Source organism: Doryrhamphus excisus, linkage group LG16, assembly GCF_037039965.1.
Source record: "Doryrhamphus excisus strain RoL-2023G ecotype Guam linkage group LG16, RoL_Dexc_Guam_v1.1, whole genome shotgun sequence".
NCBI classification, from domain to species: domain Eukaryota; kingdom Metazoa; phylum Chordata; class Actinopteri; order Syngnathiformes; family Syngnathidae; genus Doryrhamphus; species Doryrhamphus excisus.
In genome coordinates this window covers 6,074,035-6,100,324 of record NC_136372.1, presented here as the reverse complement: position 1 = coordinate 6,100,324, position 26,290 = coordinate 6,074,035, and the positions used below count along the sequence as shown (strand labels likewise).

Here is a 26,290-nt window from a genome sequence, read left to right as displayed (position 1 = left end):
CGGATCAGCCCACAAAATTTTCTGGTGGTCTGGGGTACCCTCTGGTCTATGTCTGTGTGGGTACATAGACAGTATAGCGCCACCAACTGGTGGAAATGTATATAGCCGTAACTTCCTTCCACATGGTCGGATCAAGCCCAAATTTTTTCTGGTGGTTTGGGGTACCCTCTGGTCTATGACTGTGTGTGTACATAGACTCAATAGCGCCACCAACTGGTGGAAATGTATATAGCCGTAACTTCCTTCCACATGGTCGGATCAAGCCCAAATTTTTTCTGGTGGTTTGGGGTACCCTCTGGTCTATGACTGTGTGTGTACATAGACTCTATAGCGCCACCAACTGGTGGAAATGTATATAGCCGTAACTTCCTTCCACATGGTCGGATCAGGCCCAAATTTTTTCTGGTGGTCTGGGGTACCCTCTGGTCTATGACTGTGTGTGTACATACACTGTATAGCGCCACCAACTGGTGGAAATGTATATAGCCGTAACTTCCATCCACATGGTCGGATCAAGCCCAAATTTTTTCTGGTGGTTTGGGGTACCCTCTGGTCTATGACTGTGTGTGTACATAGACTGTATAGCGCCACCAACTGGTGGAAATGTACATAGCCGTAACTTCCTTCCACATGGTCGGATCAGGCCCAAATTTTTTCTGGTGGTCTGGGGTACCCTCTGGTCTATGACTGTGTGTGTACATACGCTATAGCGCCACCAACTGGTGGAAATGTATATCTGCCGTAACTTCCTTACGCACGGTCGGATCGGCCCCTAATTTTTTCTGTTGGTTCGGGGTACCCTCCGGTCCGTTACCGTGTGGGCCAACCACTCTATAGCGCCACCCACAGGCGGAAACGTATATCCGCCGCAAGGACCTACCGCGCGGTCCGATCGTCGTGAATTTTTTTATGGCGGTTCGCGGCGTCGGACGGGACGTGACCGCGCACCCGCCTCGCCGCCGCTGTCGCCCCCTCCTGGCGGAAAATTGCAAGTGCCGTGACTCCCTTACCGCTTATCCGCTCGCCGCGGTTTTTCGTACGGCGCGTCCGCGCGCCCGTCCGGTCGCGCGCGCGACCCCGACTCGCGCGTACCCCCGACCCGCGCGTACCCCCGAGCGCGTCGGGGTGCTCGAGCCCGCTCATCACTGCTTGCAGTTTTAATTATGTATTGTTTGTGTTTTGATATTTGACCTTATAACATACTTTTGAGTACTAGCCTCTTGGTGAGCTAAAATGGCAAGTCATGGCAGAGCCTTTCATTGAATATACAATTATGATACAATATACAATTTCTGAAAATATTCAGTTGAGTTGAATAGTACTTTGCCAGAACAACAAATGTACTGCATATTGGATCTATATTACAAAAATCAAGTCTATCAAACATCTGCTTTGACTGTCAGACCACAAACAGGTGAAAATTTCCCCCCAGCTGTGTAACTGCAGAGACCACAAGACAGAGAAGCTGGTAACTCCCTCATCTTACGCTTTTTAACTGTAACGGCCATACAATGAAAACAAATCATTTGGACCTGTCAAATCTGTCAATCGAGATGTCTTACCGGGAAGTTACGTGCTGCTGCTGTGAAGAAGAAGACCATGCACACCACCTGGATGATGGAGAGGATGGTGGTCCACAGCAGGAGGATGTAGATCAGGGCCTGCTGGGTGGGCGCTGGCATAGTGGAGTCAGACAGCGGCGTTTCGGGCGGACTCTGTGTGGGAGGGAGGGGAGACTGCTAAAACGCTGCACGACAACAAAGTGGCTTCCTGATCTCAGGTTGTGATGTCTGAAGGTGTGGTACTTACTCTGTACTAGTCAACGGTTTGTGTGTGTGTGTGTGTACCTCAGAGTTGGTCCCAGCACCACATCACAATCAACCAATTCCTTATTCCCTTCCTCCCATTTACCAATACTCAAATTACAATATGTGGATGAAACCTAACTTTATCTCTCTTTTATTTGTTTACATTCTGTAACTTTGCCACTTCAGTCTTCTTTGAGACTGGCGTCCATGTGGTATCATTAATTATTAGCATCATTTTCCATCACTTATCGCCTAACTGACTCACATTTAAATTCAACAGATAGCAATCTTTGACTTACTGTGATTTGACAGTCAATGTCTGATTTGCAGTATTTACCACTCCAAAACTCAGGGTGGCGCCACAGTGCCATAAAACAAAAAACTGGTCTAGTACAATCAAAAAATGTAGACAATAATATCATTTAGTGTCAATTTGTAGGCCAATAATGGTAATGGTAATGGATTTATTTCATTTGAACATGCATCAGATTACATTTGAATGCATCACATAATCAGTTCACAGTTCCACATGTCCAAAAGGAGTAGGAAGAAGAAAAGCTTATTAAATCCTACCCCTCCATCTGGTACTTTTACAATCAGTAACTGTTACATTTGTTCACTTCCTGCTTTCCATAATACATTTTTTTTAATAATGTACTGAAGTACGAGGTGATATGACCATCCAATGACATAATGGGTACCATAGTAAGTGTCAATATAGTGATATGTATAGCACATCATGACTGGTTCAAGACTCTTCATCCTTGTATTTAGCAAACATCAACTGCTTGTATTGTTTCTTGAATTGGCTCATCGTTGTGCATTGTTTGAGGGTCTTACTCAATCCATTCCATAGTTTGATTCCACATACTGATAATCATTTCAAGATGCACCTTTATGAATGAGTTAAATAAAAAAATATAAAATCCCGTCTCCTGTACTTTGAACTTTTAACAATTCAAAAAGGTTACATTAGGTGCACCTGTAAAGGTTATTGTGTATTTTTCACTATCACTCACTTGCCTGCGATGCTACTGCAGTCTGACCGTTTAGGTCACATATATGCAATTTGTAGGTCATGCGTGTTTTAAAGAATGGTACTAAAACATGTCAACAAATGTTTTTTTTGTCTGAAAATGAGTGGCAAGATCTGTGTCTGTGATGCAGCTCACGTCAATGTCCCACCATTTTTGATTCCACCCACACGCTCCTCGGAACAGACGTCTCACTACCCAATAGCCAAAGTCTTGTCCTCTGTCTTATTAAATTCCTACGCAAGGGGTATCAAACACAGTTCTGGTTGCACTTAGTCCGTCTGTAACTGTGAAACCCTTTAAGAATACAATTGCCTCAGGATATTATTACTAGGGATGTCTGATATTGGCTTTTTTGATTAAAAATTATATGCCGATATTACCCAACTGTCAATTTCCGATACCGATATCAGTAGATACCATTGTACCATTTTATACAGCATTTTAAAAGAAAAAAAATCTGATACCGATATCTGATATCTCATTTTTATGCTGATATTGCGCCAATAATTATCGTACATCACTAATTATTGCACATTTTGTTATTTATTTACATTATTTACTTACATTATCATGGTGCCTGGTGCAAGTATATAATTGTATAATCCAGTTTAAATATTAAAATGAATTACGCAATTTTTGTGTATTTTTGACAGGTATTTCAGGTTATTTCTGGGCCTCCACGGGCCATATAGTGACTAAATCTGGCCCCCAGGCCTTGAGTATGACACCTGTGTCCTACCTGAAGTAATTTAGTCAAAAAATCCTTAAAATTGCCACAACAGACCACAAATAGGGACAAACACTTGGCATCTATGTGTGTAATTATTTTGTTTTATGATGAACAAGTACAGAAAAAGATCATATTTGAATCAAAAATCCAAATTGGGCATCATACCATGCAGTGTGAATGGAACCTATGTGGGCAGTTTGTTAGGGCTGGCATCATTACAGTGGTGAGATCAATGCTCTGCTGTAGGTCGGAGGGATCGAACATGTCAGCTTAACATTGACTGTTAGATATTGATTTAGTCTAGGGTAGGGATGTCCAAAGTGTTGTCCGGGGGGAATTTACAGATCATTTTTTCTTAGCTTGCAGCACAATTATATAATATTTAAAAGATGTATTGCACTAACACTTTAAAACCCAGATTTGATGTAGGTTGTGTTTCCTTTAATTATGCGTAACTTCTTTTGCTTCGGGGGAAAAAGTTTGAACCTCCTAGCCACCCGGTAGCATAGTAGCAAAGTTAACTGAAAACACCGGAAGTAAACACTTTCCGCAACAAAATACAACCACGATTTGCTAGTCAGCCGGAAGCGCGCATCCCAAAGTGGAGGTGGTACTTTACTTTGGCAAGGAGAGAAAAAAAGTTTTTCCTCCTGTGAGTTTGACACAAACGTGACTGCAGTCCAGAAGGAGGATTTGAGAAGCTGTGGATGCAAAAGAGGTGCAGTGCACTCGGGTTTGTTTTGTTTCGCGAGTCCACCCACTTCCAGCTGTCTTCCCCCGGACCCTCGCCCACCGGATGCCGGCCGTGCAGCACTGACTAGCGGCTTGCTCGCCTGTTCGCGTCTCGCTGTCAAAACTTTTCCTTAATCATGGATTTCTGGCACCGACGGACGGACTGAAAAAAAAAGCTTCTGGTAGTTTCTACCGGATACTGATCTTCTACGAATTACGCATTTGAGTGACTTTTTCGAGGGGGACGAGTGCGTTTGAAGCGAGGGGACATGCAGAAGTTTAATGCCCGTGGGAGCAACACGCTGCCCCGGCTCGCTGACAGTGACGGGACTGCGGAGGGGAAGGAGAACGGCGCTGGGAAGCATTTCCTCAGCAAACCTGAGGAGGAGGAGGAGGAGAGCTCCATCTGCACCAAGAGGAAGATGCTAGTCGGTTTGGATGTAATATGCCTGTGTGTCGGTAAGGCTTCAAAAATAATACCTTTAATTGCTCTGAGTCACACTTTGATTACAAGTAAAAGTATATTTTAGACGCCTTTGGGGTGTCAATCACAATACAGTTACAGGGTGGGAGGAATTTAGTTTTCTCCCAAAAGTGAAAAGGAAAGTGTTCCCTAGTGGGGGCAGGAGGGTGGGAATAATGGTGTGGGGGTTGAGGAGGGGAGGGGGGGGGCAGTTGTCCAGGGAATTCATCTGTTCCCATGGTAACCCCCCCAAATTCCCGGGAGAACGTGGGAATTGGGATGAAAACATAGTGAATGTCAGCCACATAATTTACAAGCCTAGTTAGGAGGCTGGATCATTATCATAACAACAAAAGGATAGCCTTTTGCTGACAATGAAAAACCAAAAACAAGGAATATAGATTCTAAGATCCTTTGGCAGTTTTACGACATTGAAATCCAACATCTTAATACATAATCAAATATGGAATCTCATAATTATAATTCCTGTCCATGCTAAAGTGCTAATGAGGTGGTTTGGTTAACTGACCCTTAATACTGCATGTATATGACACGGCAGGTCTAAATTTGCATTGCTTATTGTGATAGATTACTGATTATATATGTGTATATATATAAATACATCAAATGGGTGTTGGTTACAATCAAACAAGAGCTGTTCTTCTGGTCTGTGGGCATCATTCCAAAGAGGAAATTTGTTTTATTATCAGTCAGAGCACTATTCAGCTTTCAGAAACCTTATAAATTTGAAACACTTACTATATGCTAGGACTACATTACAGCATTTCAGTATGTGGAATCAAACTATGGAATGGATTGAGTAAGACCCTCAAACAATGCACAACAATGAGCCAATTCAAGAAACAATACAAGCAGTTGATGTTTGCTAAATACAAGGATGAAGAGTCTTGAACCAGTCATGATGTGCTATACATATCACTATATTGACACTTACTATGGTACCCATTATGTCATTGGATGGTCATATCACCTCGTACTACGGTACGAGGTACATTATTTAAAAAAAACCCCAAACAAACCTTAAACTGTATTATGGAAAGCAGGAAGTGAACAAATGAAACAGTTACTGATTGTAAAAGTAAACGGTATTATGGAAAGCAGGAAGTGAACAAATGTAACAGTTACTGATTGTACAAGTACCAGATGGAGGGGTAGGATTTAATAAGCTTTGCTTCTTCCTACTCCTTTTGGACATGTGGAACTGTGAACTGATTATGTGATGCATTCAATTGTAATCTGATGCATGTTCAAATGAAATTAAACCATTACCATTATATATTTGCTGGCCAGTGTAGAAAAAATAACATGACAAAAAAAAAAAAAAAATGACATGACTACAAAATATATAGACTTCATAGCCACCAAATTAGCTATTTTAATTGGAGTGATTATCCAAACAAACTAATAAACCAACGACATAGAGAGAGTGAGGTGTAACCTGTCTCGGCAGACCGACTGGTCTGATGTCTGGTTTGACAGTTAAACTCAAGGAACATGGGTTCATTGTTTAACCTTGAATGTTTTTTTTCTTGCCAAACAGTCAGCTGCAGCTTAGCTTAGTTTAGGAAGTAGCAAGCATCAGTCAACATGATGGAGGAAACAGACTAAGAATACCACTTGGACCTGGATGTCCTGACCCCTTCCCCGCCCCCCTTTACTGTATATCCTCTCCTGGGCGTTCCGGGATATCCCCACTGACCTGATATTGCACTGAAGCTGAGCCATTGAGCTGCAGTGCCGGAGAAAAAGGAAGCGGATGTGGAGTCAGATGTTATTGTGAGTGAGATATAAGTGGGATACAAGCTGTCTGAGGGTCAATACTTGTAGTCAACTAGCATTTTTAAGGATGGACTACACTCCTTGTTGTATATGCAGCGTTACACACCATGGTTGGAATTCCGCGACTTCTATCATTCTTTCAAAAACATATTAAATCATGCTGTTTCATGGTTGAGTACAGTCTATTATTAATCAAAAATATGCATATTGAAGCATATTATCCATATTTCTGTCCAAAATCAAGCATTTGAATGAAATGAAAATACAAATATGAGACATTAAGAAGATGCATTCAAATTGTGATCGCTGGTTACTAGGTGCCAGTAGGTGAAACACACAAGCAAAAAACAGGTTTGAATTATCTCCCAAGAAGCACCATAATAATAACAGGGACAACTGTTGAGGCTGTAATCCAGCTAAAACTCAATTGCGAATCCCTAACATTTATTTATTGCAATCACAAGTTTTATTCATGTTGTAAATGGCTTATTTTATCTGAAAATGTCTACTATATTGGGTAAAGGTGACTATAGGGTTGCTATTTCTTGTGTAGAGGGCTCTAATAATGTTAAAACTTGTATTTCGAAGGCTGTAAACAGGTATTATATGATGTAATGTTCCATTTATAATGATGGAATCCTTACTTTGTGGGAATGTACTTATCATGGTCGGGTCTGGAACCACTTAACATCGATAAAGGGGACATTACAAATGTAAAAAGTGCATAATACTGCTTCTCAAGCCACACACAGAAAAACTACACAAAACAGTAAAAAACAGGGGCAACTGTTTTGGCCAGCTAAAACTCAATTCCGAATCCCAAACGTCACAAGCACAAGTTTTAGTTATGTTGTAAATTGCTTATTTTCTCTGATTATATCTACTATATTGGGTAATGAATGTAAAGGTGACTATAGGGTTGCTATTTCTTGTGTAGAGGGCTCTAATAATGTTAAAACTTGTATTTTGAAGGCTGTAAACAGGAGTTATATGATGTAATGTTCCATTTATAATGATGGAATCCTTACTTTGTGGAAATGTACACAGGTTGTTAGCAGGAAAACTACACAAAACGGTAAAAAAACAGGGGCAACTGTTTTGGCCGTAATCCAGCTAAAACTCAATTCCGAATCCCAAACATCTGGAAAACATTTATTGCCAGCACAAGTTTTATTTATGTTGTAAGTAGCTTATTTTCTCTGATTATATCTACTATATTGTGTAATATGATGCCCGAAGACAGCTGGGATAGGCTCCAGCACCCCCCGCGACCCTCGTGAGGAAAAAGCGGTAGAAAATGAATGAATGAATGAATGTAAAGGTGACTATAGGGTTGCTATTTCTTGTGTAGAGGGCTCTAATAATGTTAAAACTTGTATTTCGAAGGCTGTAAACAGGTGTTATATGATGTAATGTTCCATTTATAATGATGGAATCCTTACTTTGTGGAAATGTACACAGGTTGTTAGCAGGAAAACTACACAAAACAGTACTGTCAGGGCTAGATTTTGGCCAACACGCTTTCAATTAGTTGACCTGAGATTTGGTGAAATGTACATAAGTGTGCTTTACAAAGTCAAAAACAAGTAAACTAGCAGAACTTATTAGCTATTGGATTCCGTGCATATAGCCACCAGTCTGGCGTGCATCCTGCCTCATCTCTTCTACTCGACGCATCGTGTCGCTTATCTGCAGAGGCATGACCTTGACTCATGTGGGGCAACCCGACAGTGAATGCCACGACTTATTGGCAATGAATTGGCTCCTTCATTTGGCAAAATCCTCTTATCTCTGACTAACACAATTTGCCTTCAAAAAAACGGCATCAGCAGATGGTTTGACCCGCCAGTATAATTCATCCCATGAAGGGACTCATTGACTACTGTAACTGTGGAATTTCACCCTGAAGCATCCTCATTATTTGATCAGCTCAAGGGGGCCTCCACAATGCTCGCAAGCTCTTCACAGCCTCAATATTCTGTGGTAATATTTACTTCTCAATAAAGTACCCAGGATACATTGAGAATTAACTTTAATCAGTTTAAGATGCTGCTCAGTTATCGAGCACTGTTTTTCCAGGTCTCACTCATGATGGATGTTCTGTGGAGATGGACCCGTTCTGGTTCAGCTCTGTGTCAGTAAATTGTGTATAATCTGCAGATTGCTACTTTCAAGTGTTTTTCCTTGGCTGTTTATTTATGTGCGTGCATTCCTGGTGGTGGGAGGCTTCAGGGGGTTTGACCGAGACCGACGCTAAACCTGAGATGTTAGCGTCCAGCCACCCAGAGGTCATGAGGCGTTTATCATATCAGGCGAGCGTGCAGAGACAGGCCCTCACTCGGGCTGCACTGCTGTTTGGCTTCTTGTACAGGTGGTCTTTACCCTAATAAAACCACATGCAGCCCTTCTCCTCCAATTACTATTAAACGGGGATTTACTGGAGGGGGCCCTTTAAAACTTGTTACACTGTCCTCTGACTTCTTTAAGAAGAATGTTGGCTAGATGTTACATGGAGAGTGTTTTTGGTTGTCGACGTGAGGCCGCATGCTAAGTAGCTGTTTGACCGTTTCAGTAACTTCATGGATATTATTTAAATTTCCAGTAAATTTAGCGGTAAATTCCATTTTTATTGGCCGATTCTGTTCGTGACTCCGTTAATGTGGAAATCATTGGGCCTTGTTTTATATGACTAGTACAGTCGTATTCCTTTTTTTTTTTTCAATAGACAGTTACTGCTACTGTGTGTAGTGTTTCTACAACTACTGGCTAGCCATGTTCATTATAGCATCCTTGAAGGTCATTAGCCACGTTTACATGAGGAGATTTTCCTCTTTCCAAACGATGTACCAGAAAACAGTGTATACATGGAAAGGAATATTCCAATCTCCTGTCTACATGCACCGCTATAATCAAACGGAATAGTCAATAAGGCATGCGCAGTAAAACGTAAACAACATCATGTGATTCATCAAAGATGGCGGACAAGAGTGTGATTACCACGGTTGTTGGGACAGTTGCTACGCTTTTTTTAAAGCAGCAACGTGAACGTTCAGTTCTTTTAAAGTTTGTATCAAAAACAAACTTTCCGCTGTAGTCCAGTGATGACTGCTGACCCTGACAACTTCCCGATTGAGCGGGTACAAGATACCTCAATCAGATTGGGGAAAGGAATATTCCACCCCTGTGAATCCGATTACATATTCATTCGGATTGGCACTTTTCTTTCGGAATGAGGTGTATACAAAGGTTACATTCTTTCCGTTTGAGCAAATAACCCGAATGGAATTGAAATATTTGGGTCCATGGAAACGTGGCTACTGTCATTGGTGCAATAAAGCTTTGTAGGATACCGTAGTATTGTGTAAACTAAGTATCAACGATCAAAGTATTGATTTGGTGTTGGGTGTGTAATCCAAGACGACTGAATAAACAACGCTGGGAATCGTCCGTCCACAGCTTCATGAATACCACAAGATTCAATGTAACAACGTATAGAATACAACACGGAATTTTGTTATGCACAATATTGTACAATAACCAAGGCTAAATTTTCATCAACAATTCAATCAGACGATAACTTGGCCGTTCGAAAACCGAGGTTGCGCTGTTTTAACTCTAAGATGCATAAGTGGGTCAAAAATGACCCGGCCAGGTTGTTTTCTTGAAATATCTTTGTACTGAAATTTTTTTTGATCATTTCACATTCCTGGTATTCCTCAAAAAACATGTTTTTGATATCATGCCATTCACATTTTTAACTTACCTTTTATACATTTTAAGAATTTTTGTTTTTTGTGTTACTACCCCAATCTTCCATAAGTGGGTCAAAAATGACCCGGTCGGGTTGTTTTCTTCAAATATCTTTGGAATGAAAATTTTTTATCAGTTCATATCCAAGGTATTCCTCAAAAAACATGTTTGTGATATCATGCCGTTCACATTTTTAACTTACCTTTTAGACATTTTAAGATTGTTTTGTTTTTGTGTTACTACCCCAACCTTCCAAAAGTGGGTCAAAAATGACCTACATGCATTTTCTATGGAATCCAATAGGAACCTTTGATTCTTATCAACTTATCAACTCCTAAATATAATACTAAATATCATACAAGTGATTATTCCTAACCAAAATGGCAAAATTGACATAAAAACGCATTGATTGAAGAGTGTAGGGTCCAGTCACTCATGCATCTAAGGGTTAACCACATATTAGTGTATCTTAATCTACAATAAATTGGTGTTAGGGTGTATAATATAACATTTCTAGGTTGTTCTGTATGGGACTTTGAGTGGAAAATATTTGGGTACGCAGTACTGCAGTAAGATGAAGGCTTTCACTCCAATCAATCAATGTATTACTGCTTGCCACCACCTCCTCATAAAAGTTCAAGTTTAAGAGTGAGATCATGCTCGTTGTGAGGCGTGTATGTGTGTGTGTTATGTTTTCAACGTCATCACATGTTTTGGAAGGGTGGTGGATTTATATTAGTAAGATTCCATGTTTATTGGCAGGGAAAGCTGTGGAGTGAGCGTGCCTGGAAGCAGCCAACACGTAACAACATGTCCAAAACGTACAGGCCCTGGAATTATTCAATGGTCTCCACACACTTGTATGTGTGTGTGTTTACAAAGAAGTGTGAATGTGCCATACCGGCTGCTATTGTTTGTTGACAAATTTGCAGAGAAATTTACCTCCGTTTAACTTGGCGTGACCTCGGCGGCTAACAGAGGGAGCGCCATTAAAAATGCGGCAGTCAAATAATTAGCCAACAGAAGAAAAGCTAACTCTCCTTTGTTGGGTGTATTACTGCACTGCTGCATCCATTAGTTTCCTCTGATGCAATCACTGAGCTTTGCTTTTAGTACCTCACTCATTAGCCCACTAGAGCTGGCTTAGAAACGTCTCAATTACCTGCAGGCTGAGGGGCGGCCTGCATGGCCTCAGGGTAGGAAAGGGGGTGTTAGGAGATAAAGGGTTGAGGATGTACAGCAGGTTCCTCTGGGATGTTATCCTCAGTTGCCTGCATATGTTTTATCATGCAAGCTGAAATATCTTCAAAGACTAAATAGTTTCAAATGTACTTTTAATGAGGCTTTATTCTCTTCAAGTTGAAGGCTCCATTAGTGGTCAGCGTTGTCCATAGCTATTAGCCGTAATGAGGACATCTTCAATGTTCATTAGCTGGAATATGTTTGGGGAGCATCAGATAATCCACTTGAATATGACTGATGCTACTAAGGAGATTAATGTTGTCGCAAATATTCTTTGAGGCCACTTTGTCATTTATTTAGTATTTATTTCTTTTTTATTTCTTTTTTAGTTATTTATTATTTATTATTTATACTTATGTTCATTTATTGCTCAGTGGAATATTTTGTAGCTTCATTAGTCCATTCCAGAAAGTCAAAGAAGGTCATTTAGGTCTTTTTTAGTTCTTTTATTATTTATTATTTATTATTTATCCAATTCATACTTATGTTCATTTATTGCTCAGTGGAATATTTTGTAGCATCATTAGTCCATTCCAGAAAGTCAAAGAAGGTCATTTAGGTCTTTTTTAGTTATTTTATTATTTATTATTTATACAATTCATCCTTATGTTCATTTATTGCTCAGTGGAATATTTTCTAGCATCATTAGTCCATTCCAGAAAGTCAAACATGGTAATTTAGGTCTTTTTAGTTATTTTATTATTTATTATTTATTATTTATTATTTATTATTTATTATTTATTATTTATTATTTATTATTTATTATTTATTATTTATTATTTATTATTTATTATTTATTATTTATTATTTGTTATTTATCCTTATGTTCATTTATTGCTCAGTGGAATATTTTCTAGCGTCATTAGTCCATTCCAGAAAGTCAAACATGGTAATTTAGGTATTTTTAGTTATTTATTATTTATTATTTATTATTTATTATTTATTATTTATTATTTATTATTTATTATTTATTATTTATTATTTATTATTTATTATTTATTATTTATTATTTATTATTTATTATTTATCCTTATGTTCATTTATTGCTCAGTGGAATATTTTCTAGCATCATTAGTCCATTCCAGAAGGTCAAAGAAGAACAAAAACTGCTAATTGAATAAATTTTTTGTTTAATTTTATGTTTATGTCACCAACAAATTGGTGTTTTTGCAGATCATGTCAATTGGGATTGTTTTTCTCCAATGTTTGTTTTAAAGCTGCTGTTGTGTAAGCGCACCCTATAAGACACCCACAAGACCCCGGGTGTTGTTGTTATCCAGACTACTACTATATCAGTTTATCACATCTCACCTGATGGATCCTTGCATCCTCTGATGGTCTTCCAAGCACAAATTCCCCCTGCCAACCAAAACAAGCAGACAAAACACCCCCCCCCCAAATCACTTCCATACATCCCACCACAATTGTGCCTCTCCATGCCAAAACACCCCCCTGTCTGAACCACAACCCTGTTTTGCTCTCACATTGCAGCCTGTCAGACTTTACCTTACCAACCAAAAACCACCACTGGTCTTCTTTAATGTTTCCAAGGTACATACCACATTGACTGGTCCTGCTGAATCAGACCAGGCTGGCAGACAGATACCTCAGAGCTCACCGCTTTTGCCCTGAGCTCCAAAACGGGCCTCCAGGAAGCGAATCAGTGAGGTGTGGAAGGGAACAGAAGCAGCTGCGTGGAGCATGTACGCACTGGCACAGCTGGAACCGGGGCGAGGGAGAGCTCTCCTGGTGTGCTGGTGGAACATGACACAAATGTTAATGGACAGGCAGTCATGTTGGTTCGAAACCTTTGGAGGAAGCTCCATATAGGCATGCTTCGATGCACCCTGACCTTGACTCAATCAAATACCATTTGGATGGTCAGGCCAGAGTTCCTTGCATTATCAGTCCATATAGATTTTATCTTGTTGTGGATCCCACTAAGATTGTAGCGTACAGTCATGTAAAAACAAAACAACTTATCCCAAACTCATTCATTCATTCATTTTCTACCGCTTTTCCTCACGAGGGTCGCAGGGGGCTAGCGAGTCTTCCAAAGCATTTTAAGCACAAATGTCATTCATGTGCCGTATGCGTAAAGCATGTTTTCAAGGATGTTATCCAGCTTTTAAAGCATTGGGGCTCATCAGTCTGCCTTTGTTCCGCATTCCTCATCATCTCTTTGTGCCGCCATCAGGGTAGACATAACAGATTAGCCTCCCAAACCAATACATTCGATTCTGAGGGAGGGAAAAAAAAAATGGAACTCACACTTATCTTACCTGCAACCTGCCTCAAGCCCACCAAGGACGACTGGGGAAGAACACTCCCACAATCTCCTTTTCTTTGAGCTCCTTCTAATCACAACCTTGGTGTGAATGACTTCACTTCCTGTAAGAGTGTTACCTTACAGCACAATAGTCTGCATGTCCTTTTTTTGTGTGTGTGTGTGTGTGTGTGTGTGTGCTCTCAGCTGGCGCATACCGTCTTTTCCTGCCCTGCCTCTTAAAACAAAGACCTGCTCTTATAAATCAAGACATAACTGACTCAGACTAGAGCGAGAAGCGGGAACAGATCAAGCAAAAACAATTGCGCGAGCCCACCCAGACCAGCTGCTGCCTGCTGTTTATGAGCCTATAAGGCGGACATCGCATCGCCTCTTTAATAATGACGTTACCAGGGATTATCACGCTTGCAAAGAAGCAAATTACGACACTTGGCAGTTCTCTAACCCCGCCTGTGTTTTTCACTCCTGAGGTTGACTTGAAGTTAAGCACACATCTTTAAAATTTAGTCGAGAAACGCTGGCATGCTGGCGAAGGGGCCCCCGGCCAGGGGTGGACCACCCCAGAAGGGTGCTGGGACACTGCCTAGTCTCAGCCTAGTCGGTGCAATTGAGTGTGTTGACAGTTCACTGATTGTGTGCCCTCTGTTTGTATCAAATGTAGGGCAAAGCCTTTGCAGTCAACGTAGCTTTAGGCTAATTGTGGTGCTAATCTATGATGATGCAGTAGCGTTCGCATGAAATCATCTGGGCCAATAATAATGACTTCAGTGGGACGGTGTTGTTTTTTGGAGTCCAGTGTGGTTGAAATAGTTATCATTATTGGTTAGTTTTGTGGTTGCCGTTTGGTTATTGAGGTTTGTTTGGTTGACTGTTTGTTTATATGACTGCGGATTTGGTTTGTTTGCATCCCCGGGTGTGGTTTTTTATGTGTTGAGTCGAAGTTGGGGGTATTCTTCAGGTTGAGGCAGGGTCGTGTTTACAGAATGGGTCCCAGCAGAGCCCAGATCTCCTGACCCTTCGCATTCCAGAACCACCGCTAATCGCCTCCGTCTGGCGTTCTCTTGCCTTTTGCCGCATCAGTCTTGTTCAAGACCCATCTTCGCCGTATCTCTCCAGCCCCGCCCCTTGTTTATCAATCTAAAAGCCGAACTAATGACAGCTTTATCAACAAGGCCATAAAGCAAAACCCATAAATAACGACCATCTGATCCGGGCCTCACGTTCTTGCTGTTGGTTGTTGTTCTATCACAGTGAGCTCATTCTGGGCTGTGGTCATAGATGTGTAAATTAGAACCAGAAGACTTTCTCTTGCTCTCATTCCTCCCCTCCTCTCTCTAAGTCTCTCCCTCCCTCTTGTCTTTCTTTCTTTTCGGGCCCTTTTGACTATGTGAAAGCATTCCTGCCTTTGAGCAGCAGATCTTGGACTCTGACTGTAAGGCGATCCATTCTGCCCCGTGTCCTTTAGGGTCCCCTTCGTCTGGTCCTTTGAGTTAGCCTTGACCAGGTGTTTTGGTTTGCTCACAGTTGCCTCACACATGATGTGAGGCTCTCTGGGGAGTTTTGGGCTCTGTTGTGATAACTGTTTTAAGGTAATTGTCAAAACCTTGCGGTTGACTGCGACACTTATCTGTGGGATGACACAGATGCTGGATAATCCAGTAGAGGTAACACGTTTTCATACAGACCTTGATTCAGTGATCTTTGGATCCTGGCCATTCGGGCCATTAGTACACAAACTGACAGTAATCGCAGGCCTGAGGCGGTAAAACAAGCTGCAAAACCTGGTCAAACATTTCAGGGTTCCCCTTAGACATCCGTATGTATCAATATCCCTCAAAAGGTCTATGCTCCAACTGTAACTACAGTGTTTAGGCTGCGATAGAAGCCCTGTCTATTTTATTGCTATGAATACACTCTATTGTGTTCTGTACTAGAAAATGTAAGGCAGGTTCTTGTTGCACATACTGAACTTTGTGATGGATCCGTTGAGCTAAAACGTCACTGAGTTTGACACAGACCTGCACCAAGGCTGACAAATCCCAGTTTGGATTCACCCCAACCTGCTGGTTGTATTCATCGGTCATTCAGATCACATGCATTACTCACTGACAAATTAAGGAACATATTGCACACACTTCAAAATCCGGGATCCACCCCCAAGCTAATTGATTTTTCCTCAGCCCATGCTGCACGCCATGAGAAAATATCAAAGAAGTCCATACATTTTGAGTAATCCTGCATCGTTACAAACTGCATCATTCCTGAATCATATTTGATTATGTCTATTAAAACATTAATTAATTCATTCATTCATTTTCTACCGCTTTTTCCTCACAAGGGTTGCGGGGGTGCTGGAGCCTATCCCAGCTGTCTTTGGGCGAGAGGTGGGGTACACCCTGGACTGGTCGCCATGCAGCCAATCACAGGACACATATAGACAAACAACCATTCACACTCACATTCATACCTATGGACAATTTGGAGTCGCCAATTAACCTAGCATGTTTTTGGAAAGTGGGAGGAAACCGGAGTACCCGGAGAAAACCCATGCATGCACGGGGAGAACAGAGATGGCCGAGGGTGGAATTGAACCCTGGTCTCCTAGCTGTGAGGTCTGCGCGCTAACCACTCAACCGGCCGTCTGTTAAAACATTTAATGCTAAATATGCTAAATATAACCTGCAATCAGTGATTAACAAAGCCATAGCCCTGCTGAATTACAATTAATTCAGGAAAGAACAAGGACACCCTTATTGGGGTAAAATAATCATGACCACTAGGCACAACTGAACCGCTTGCCGTAGCTAACAAGCATGGATGCCACTTATCTTAATAAAAACAAAGCAGCCATTGTAATATACTAATCTCATAAGGGCTACCGACACTAAAGCATGTCTGCACTGTCAAAGTGTTCTCCCAGTTAATGAAATGTTATCAGGAACTCCTGCACCTGCATGCAACTTGAACCTGTTTGTGTTACAGATACGCTGTCCATGCAGGTCGTAAAAACCAGAACCTGCATAATGTACATGAGGGTATTCCTTATTTGGGAAGAGGAAGATGTTTCCTGTCTTTTTTTTTTGACATGACACAGTCCCTGTTGCTTTCCTTGCTCTCACTTCAATATGTTTAGTGTTTCTGTTAGGGCAGCCTGACTTTGACAAGAGGCCGGTTTTCTAAAGGCACCTGACAGGCCAAGTCATTCCATGACGTTAAATATGTCTCCGCTTGGTGTTTTTCCGCTCTGATTGCTTCAAACCTGCAGATTATTACCCGTTGCTTAATCTTGTTTATCAGTCTGTTGGTGCTGAATGAGCAATAGAGGCGTGTTCTGGGTTGACTGTTTGTGATTTTGTGGGTCTGGTGTTCATTTGTTCGTGTGCGGCTGATAGGGTGAGCCCGAGAGAGTGTTTCAGTCACGAAACAGTGCGAGCCGCCCTGGCAAAGAACAATGTTTTCTGGCTTGGGAGCAACGGGCAGGCCTGTGAGGAACGAGGTTAATGATTAGTCCCATGGTCTTGGGACTGCACTTGGTGGAATGACGAGGGGGTGAAACTAAACGCCAAACACTAATGAAAACAAAAGAATGGAATAAAAATGCTCTTTAAAAAAAAAATTAAAATGTTGCCAACGGGAGTCATTGCGCAACTCTTTCGCTTGTGAACTTTCACCGGTAGCCTGTGAGGTTTGTTTGCAACAGGAACCAGACCTTGACCTCTTTTAGTCTGATAAAGAACAGCTATAATTAGCAACTAAGCCAGGGGTCTCAAACTCAATTTACCTGGGGGCCACTGGAGGTAGGGTCTGGGCCGCATCAGGTAAAAAAAAAATAAATAAAAATTATATATATATATATATATATATATATATATATATATATATAAAAAGAAAAAAAATTAAATAAAAATATAATAACAAATATTTATAAATATAAATTATATTAAATATTAATAAATATATATATATAATATAGTAGTCTTCAATGCTTCTGCTATACCCTCTACTTTTTCAGTGCTTTGGTTCTTTGCAAAAGCTTTGATAAAATTAAAATTAAAATTAAAAATTAAATTATAATAAATGATTATAAATTGTTAGAAATTAATTTGTATTTATTATTAAATAATGAAATAAATGTTTAATGTTAATTTTTATTTTTTGACACAAAATAAGATGGAAAAATAAATAAGCAAATAAAAAAACAAATTAAACTAATTAAACTAATTAAACTGGGCCGGCACGGCGGTCTAGTGGTTAGCACGCAGACCTCACAGCTAGGAGACCAGGGTTCAATTCCACCCTCGGCCATCTCTGTGTGGAGTTTGCATGTTCTCCCCGTGCATGCGTGGGTTTTCTCCGGGTACTCCGGTTTCCTCCCACATTCCAAAAACATGCTAGGTTAATTGGCAACTCCAAATTGTCCATAGGTATGAATGTGAGTGTGAATGGTTGTTTGTCTATATGTGCCCAGTGATTGGCTGGCGACCAGTCCAGGGTGTACCCCGCCTCTCGCCCCAAGACAGCTGGGATAGGCTCCAGCACCCCCGCGATCCTCGTGAGGAAAAGCGGTAGAAAATGAATGAATGAAGGCGGGGGCCTCAAACTAGCGTCCCGCGGGCCAAATCCGGCCGGGCCGTGAGTTTGAGACCCCTGAACTAAGCCATCCAATAGTGGCCTCCGCTCAAATAGACGCCGTGTCTCAATTCAATCATATGTCCACCTATATGTCAGGTGTGTTTAGAATTATATAATTATATAATTTTGGATACAGTTTCTGCGGGTTGAGTAAATTAACATCGCACATTATTTGAGGAAAAATGATAGCATGCTCTTGAATATGCTTTTCTTCTTTCCTTATCCTCACTCTTCATGCCCATCTTCATGCCCGGCTGTCTCTCATCTGTCCCGCTCTTTTTGTGAAAGCAGATACGAATGTGCGGAATGTCTAATCCGCCTGTAATCTGTCAAATCTCCCGATGACTGACACTCCTCATGCTGCTTCACCCATGTGTGACGGCAGGCCGGTGGCCGTCTTTACATCGTTATCGTCGTGTCATGCTTTCCATCTCGTATCTGTGATCTGAACCCATGGAAACTCATCAAGCTGTTTTTTTCTTTGCCTCATCTCATCAGCCTCCATCCCATTTTTCGCTTGCGAGCTGAAGGCTGTGACGCCGTACAGACGGGGGTTCTTCTGCGGGGACACCAGTATTACGTATCCCTACGTGGAGAGAGAGGCTATTCCTGATGGTCTGCTCATCGCTGGCGGTATAGCCATCACTGGTCTCACGGTAAGACAATGATGGCACTGTTTGAAGCACAAAAGTTGAAACTGAGTTTTTAATGATAGACTACAGTATGTGATATTAGACCAGGGGTGTTCAAACTTTTTTTCCGGGCCATGTACTGAAAAATTAAAGTACGCAATGGCCACTTTGATATTTTGTAAAATGGCTAAGGAGTTGTTATTTATTGAGACAAAAAACTGCATCTCAGCTTTGTGATATAGGTGAAATGAGTATTATTAAAATTAACTTTGGTCCCTCCCCCCATTTTTCATTTATCTAAATTTGTGAACTTTCTTGTAATAAATTTTCTTCTCGTAATTATGACTTAATTCCCATAATAATAATTAAACTTTTAATAACTTTTTAACTTTAAAGTTATTAACTTTATTTACCTAACCTAACTTTTTTTTAAATAACTTTTTCCCCAACATAATTATTCATTTAGTTTTGTTTGTTTCTCATATTACAATGTTTGGAAATGTTTAATATTTAACTCAAAATTTGTGATAATTGTTTTTTTTTCTCATTAGAATTAGACATTTTTCTCTTAATATTTTCACATTATTCTCAAAATTATTATTTTTTTTCTCCAACTATTTAAACTTTCTTCTTGTGAATTTTCTTCTCATGATTATGACCTTATTCCGGTAATATTTTGGCTTTATTCTTTATTCTAACTTTTCCCATAGTCTAATTTTCCAAAACTGACAACTTTATTTAATGTGTTGTTTGTTCTTTTTTAAATAATATTAAGACCTAAAAAAATGATTTCATTTATTCAGCTTTACGCAACTAAAATGAAATTTTTCCTCTCCAAAAATTAACTTTTTCCTATTAGACGAAAAAAATGTTCTCATAATATTTTGACTTTATTTAACTAATTACTGCTGATTTTTCCAACTCTATTGTTTAAATGTTTTAAAAAATATATTTTTAGAATGAGCTGTGGGCCAGGAATTAATAACCCTGCCCTAAAAACGGTTTATGTGCACTAAATATGACAACAATCCCCCCACTTGCTTGGTCCACTTTTGAGGAGGGGAGGTACCTTTTCATGACGTCATCAAGGAAAAACATCGCTTCTGACTTGCCACTAGTTCGATACGCCCAGCCCATGTGGACAGCTTTGAAAAAAAGCAGGCTTCTCTACACATCTTAAAATACAGCTCTACCAATGATAACTGCTACAGACATGGGACCTAACTCGGTCAGCGAAAAGGCTAACCTAGCATGATGTTGCTGTTCAAGTGTGACAGTAATGTTAGCTCATATAGCCATGCTAGTGTTGCTAACGTTTGTGTACTTCCCCCAGTCCTCAATGTAACACAGGTGTGGACATACACAGCTCATTAGCATTAAAGCTACAGACACAAAAAGCACCTTTAAACTGTCCTAATTCCAACATCAAGGCGAGATTTTGGGCAATTTTGTGGAATTTTGTGAGACATTTAATTGTTAAACTAAGTGGTGTATCTCTATTTATTGGAGCAACGATATTACTCAAGTTAACACCACTCTTTTTTTCCTCAGATCGCACTGGGTGAATGTTACCGAGTACGATTCCGTGGCGTACGGTCCCGTGCTTTTGTCAGCAACCTCTACGTGTCGTGCCTGTACAAAGAACTGGGGAGCTTCCTGTTTGGCTGCTGCGTGGGCCAGTCCCTGACCAACATGGCTAAGCTAAGCGTGGGACGCCTGCGACCCAACTTCCTGTCAGTCTGTAATATCACTTATGCGTCCATCAACTGCACGCCGGGCAGCTACGTGTCCCAGGTCACATGCCGGCAGCCCAACCAGAAGATGGTCGAGGAAGCGAGGTGACCTTTTTACATTGTTATCAAGGGCGTGGCATACAGGAAGTCGTTTGACTCATAATGTTAATGTGTAACCTGCATTTTAACGTTGCAGGAAGTCGTTTTTTTCCGGCCATGCATCCTTCGCCATGTACACCATGCTCTATCTAGCGGTAAGTCACCTCTCACTCTTCTTTCTGCTAGTAGAAGACAAATCCCCAAAGCAGTGTGCACATCTCTTATCTGGACAAGCTAATTACACATGTGCAAATAGACGGAGGCATGTGCTGTTTAATATGATCCAGGATCCTGATCACGAGGGAAGGCATGCCTCCTGCTACTAGCTTAAAAAGCCGAGAGACAAGGAAGGAGGAGGAGAATGAGGGAGACTGTTTTCCGCAGGGAACATGAATAGATGAAGAGCCTACACAGAGGAGGCCTTGTTGTGGGACTCATTTAGGGATTGAGAGGAGAAAGGAGGGGTGGCGGTGAATGAGTGAATAAGCCTGCTGAGAGATCGACAGGCTTCTTTCACCACCATTTCACCCCCTTCCCACCCCTTTCTCCATCTTTTCATCTTCCTCCCACTGCACTGCCCACCACTGTGGGAGAGATATGACAGTTACAGCGAGACAAAAGAACATTGTTATGATTACTTTTAATCCAATATCTGCATGACATAGCGACAGCAGTTTAAGATTAATTCATTCATTCATTTTCTACCGCTTTTTCCTCACGAGGGTCGCGGGGGTGCTGGAGCCTAAACAAGAATAAAAATAATTCCAAAATATTCTAAGAAAAATCAGCAGTTTTTAACAATTTTTTACTAATTAATATATAGTACGAAACACGTGGAATACCTTGACTAACATCTCAATTATAAAAGCAAAACTGAGTTCATTCATTCATTTTCTACCGCTTATCCTCACAAGGGGGGGGGGGTGCTGGAGCCTATCCCAGCTGTCTTTGGGGGAGAGGCGGGGTACACCCTGGACTGGTCGCTAGCCAATCACAGGGCACATATAGACAAACAACCATTCACACTCACATTCATACCTATGGACAATTTGGAGTCACCAATTAACCTAGCATGTTTTTGGAATGTGGGAGGAAACCGGAGTACCCGGAGAAAACCCATGCATGCACGGGGAGAACATGCAAACTCCACACAGAGATGGCCGAGGGTGGAATTGAACTCGGGTCTCCTTGCTGTGAGGCCAGCATTCTAACCACTTCTACCGTGCAGCCGATTATATAGTAATAGCCAACATGTTCAGATGCTGTAGTTTCCCGAACGATGACTAATCTATTCGTTGATAGATCAGCTGCATAGTGACACGCCTCCCCCCTCAAGGTAATGGTTAGCAACTAGCATGTTTTTGGAATGTGGGAGGAAACCGGAGTACCCGGAGAAAACCCACGCATGCACGGCCAGAACGTGCAAACTCCACACATACGTTTTTTTAATAAGTTTTTTAACATGATTAAAGCCCTCTAGATAGGGATGCAACATCGAAGTATTTTTCCCGGTTTCGGAGACTCGATGCACAATCCTCCTGTTGATAGAGCATATGAAACCACGAAACAGCATTTCAACCATTCACACTCACATTCATACCTATGGACAATTTGGAGTCGCCAATTATCCTAGCATGTTTTTGGAATGTGGGAGGAAACCGGAGTACCCGGAGAACATGCAAACTCCACACAGAGATGGCTGAGGGTGGAATTGAACCCTGGTCTCCTAGCTGTGAGGTCTGAGTGCTAACCACTCGATCGCCGTGCAGCCGCAGTTTGAGATAAATAGCGGAAATAAAACACTGACATATCTGAGTGTGACAAGCCGTTGTACCACTGAAAGCTTCATTAATGGCTTGAGGCATGGCCAGCTGTTTACGTTTAAGAAGCAGGAATGCAGGGCATGTTCTCCATTCTGCTCGTTTAGACGTCCAGCCACCTCATAAAGCTGCATCGGCATCACGCTCCATCCAAAAGTGACACAGTTTTCATTTATTTTTAAACACGGGGTGATGATGGACAAAAGGAGGAAGTGGGGCTAAGACAGGGTTAATGGACGTATGACCGGCTTCTCCTTTCCTCCCTCCGGGTACCAGACAAAAGTGGTGTGAACATGAAGACACTGGCTCTTGCTCACAGGTTGTTTACTTTTTCTTTTCTCTCTCTCGCAGTTTTACCTGCAGGCCCGGTTGTCATGGCGAGGGGCCCGCCTGCTGCGCCCCCTTGTGCAGTTCATCTTAGTGATGATCGCCATCTACACCGGGCTCAGCCGCATTTCAGACTACCGCCACCACCCCACTGACGTCCTCACAGGCTTCATTCAAGGAGGGCTCACTGCATACTGGGTGGTATGTTAACAATAATAATGGAATGTTCTGTATACTATACACCTATTGTCCTATTTATGTATTTCACATGACTGTATATGATATTTGTGGTACCACTATCAAAATGCTTTGGAAGACATATCCTAATAATGACTTATGGACAATTAGCAGCCAGAAACTTACCACTTCCACACTGAATAATAGGCCATAGTAAACCACAAAACATTCATTCATTCACTTTCTACCGCATATCCTAACAAGGGTTTCGGGGGGGTGCTGGAGCCTATCCCAGCTGTCATCATGGGCGACAGGCAGGGTACACCCTGGACTGGTCGCCAGCCAATCACAGGGCACATATAGACAAACAACCATTCACACTCACATTCATACCTATGGACAATTTGGAGTCACCAATTAACCTAGCATGTTTTTGGAATGTGGGAGGAAACCGGAGTACCCGGAGAAAACCCACGCATGCACGGGGAGAACATGCAAACACAGATATGGCTGAGGGTGGAAGCGAACTCGGGTCTCCTAGCTGTGTGGCCTGCGCGCTAACCACTCAGTCACCGTGCAGCCACCCACGAAACAGTGATTATTAATTATATAATTAAAAACACAACAGAGCGAGGGAATCCCCTGCCATTGGGTGACTACATCTACACCACCGCGGGTGGAATTGAACCCGGGTCTCCTAACTGTGAGGTCTGCTTGCTAACCACTCGACCGCCGTGCAGCCATGTTTTTTACAGAGGATTTTTTAATTATTTAGTAAAATACACACATACACATGGGTTTAAGTCTGTTTCAAGTATTGTTTTTTTTTTAATGTCACAATTGACATGTGCAAGAATTAGCTTACTGAAGCAATTTGGAGTCGCTAATTAACCTAGCATGTTTTTGGAATGTGGGTGGAAACCGGAGTACCCGGAGAAAACCCACGCATGCACGGGGAGAACATGCAAACACAGATATGGCCGAGGGTGGAATCGAACTCGGGTCTCCTTGCTGTGTGACCTGCACGCTATCCACAAAAACACAACAGAGCGAGGGAATCCCCTGCCATTGGGTGACTACATCTTATAAGGCAAATTGATTGGGTACAATATGGTCGTCCAGGACCATGCATTTTTTTTATCAATTAGAAGTTGGGCTTTTTAGAACTTCCATTGTATGTGTCCAACCTTGTGACAGCAGTTTGGGGTAGGGCCCTTTTCTCTCCACAAAGGCATGGTTTGGTGAGTCTGGTGTGGAATAACTCGAGAGCCCTGACCTTAACCCTCATCTCCAATGGTGCCAGGCTTTCTCACAGTGGCCTTAAAAGGGGGCACAACATTTCCCACAGACATTCTCCAAATTCATGTGGAAAGTCTTCCTAAAAGCTGCACTAGCCACACTGTCGTCCATTTTGACTTCCTGCCAAAAGTCCCAATACGTTTGTCCACATAATGTTCTACCCAACTGCCAGCTGATCTTTACCGAATTTGGTTCTCCCTCCTCTCTGTTAGCTTAAACAATGACGTCTGTATTTAGGCTCTATCTCACTCTTGCCTCTGGTGGTGTTTAAAAAACAGTGTTTGATTGACAGCATGTGTGGTCTGCGTATGTTCCCTGACACGTTGTGTATCTGTGCCTGCAGGCCTTCTACATCTCCTCCATGTTTAAGCCTTGCACCCGTCCAGACCTGTCCCCGACTAGCATGTCGCTGGAGAGTCCTCTTTCTAGCCAGCAGACTGTGTGTTAGCAATCGATGGCGACAAGGATCCGGAAAACATGGACACGACGAATGTCGAAGCGTCTGCGAGGAGCTGAGAGACCAGTTTTGTTTTTTTTTTCCAAGAAAGGGAATCATTCCAAGGAGATGATGTGGTTAAATGTTGATGGAGTACAATCTAACACATTGACACACAATCAGTCACGCAGCAGTGATGTAACCTCTCACATATGTGAAACACAAGAAGCACATTTGACTCAAAGTCAAACCCGTCCAGTGAGAAGAACTGCATAGTGATATTATAGATTTTTTTAATGAAATATATAAAAATGTTTAAAAAATGTCTATTTTTCCAGATGATTATTAGAAGCTGCTAATATTGATAGTAAAAAAAAATGGTTGTGTTTGTCTGTGGTGGAGGTCAAGCGCGCTGGGTCAGCCGTCCAAGCTGAATTTCGGCTTATAAAACGTCATCTTCTTTAAAAATGGCTGCTGTGAAATGACGGCATTATGCCTCAAATGAAAAAAAGACAAGACAAAACACTTGGAGAGTAAAAAAAAAAAGCACTGGCTTCAACTTCTTTAACCTGTCTGATATATACTGTGTTTTATATCCGTTTCCGTACTAACCACTTAGTGTCTCAGAGACGGAGGTTTGACTGAATTTCTTTTGCAACTACTCCGGCCTCTGAGCTGCACCTTCACTTGTGTGAATCGCCTCGCTGCGTGTCTTTTTACTAGTAGCACTTGATACACCATGGAACCTTCTATTTGTAATCCGTATTATATATTTGATCACAAGTTGGGAAGAAAAACTAAGAATAATCAGTGTTTGGTTTTGTCTGGATCGCTTGTATGAAGGAGTATTAGGCCTACGCTGAAAAGGAAAAAAAAATTATTCAATATGAGAATAAAAACAAACAAGAATAAAAAAAATTCTAAATATTCTGAGAAAAATTAGCAGTTTTCAACAATTTTTTTACTAATTAATATACAGTACAAAACACATGGAATACCTTGACTAATATCTCAATTTATAAAAGCAAAACTGAGTTCATTCATTCATTTTCGACCGCTTATCCTCACGAGAGGGGTGCTGGAGCCTATCCCAGCTGTTTTCGGACGAGAGGCGGGGTACACCCTGGACTGGTGGCCAACCAATCACAGGGCACATATAGACAAACAACCATTCACACTCACATTCATACCTATGGACAATTTGGAGTCGCCAATTAACCTAGCATGTTTTTGGAATGTGGGAGGAAACCGGAGTACCCGGAGAAAACCCACGCATGCACGGGGAG

General features: G+C 41.4%; 2 protein-coding genes across 2 annotated transcripts in view; one reads left to right on the top strand and one right to left on the bottom strand.

The window, feature by feature from the left end:
• The window catches only part of LOC131103024 (uncharacterized), a 162,129-nt gene extending 148,987 nt beyond the window's left edge, over positions 1-13,142 (bottom strand). The window contains exons 1-3 of the mRNA XM_078797100.1: positions 13,122-13,142; positions 12,874-12,921; positions 1,563-1,715 (exon numbers count right to left, since the gene is read on the bottom strand). Coding sequence (XP_078653226.1) covers positions 1,563-1,682 — 120 coding nt within the window. The 5' untranslated portion in view covers positions 1,683-1,715; positions 12,874-12,921; positions 13,122-13,142. The remainder of the gene's footprint in view (positions 1-1,562; positions 1,716-12,873; positions 12,922-13,121) is intronic.
• On the top strand, positions 4,207-25,577 carry ppap2d (phosphatidic acid phosphatase type 2D). The gene is made up of 6 exons (XM_058048846.2): positions 4,207-4,766; positions 18,980-19,137; positions 20,665-20,951; positions 21,043-21,100; positions 23,117-23,293; positions 24,912-25,577. Exons 1-6 carry the CDS (start codon positions 4,577-4,579, stop codon positions 25,014-25,016), a joined length of 975 nt encoding a protein of 324 aa, XP_057904829.1. The 5' UTR covers positions 4,207-4,576; the 3' UTR covers positions 25,017-25,577.
• The last annotated feature ends 713 nt before the right edge of the window (positions 25,578-26,290 follow it).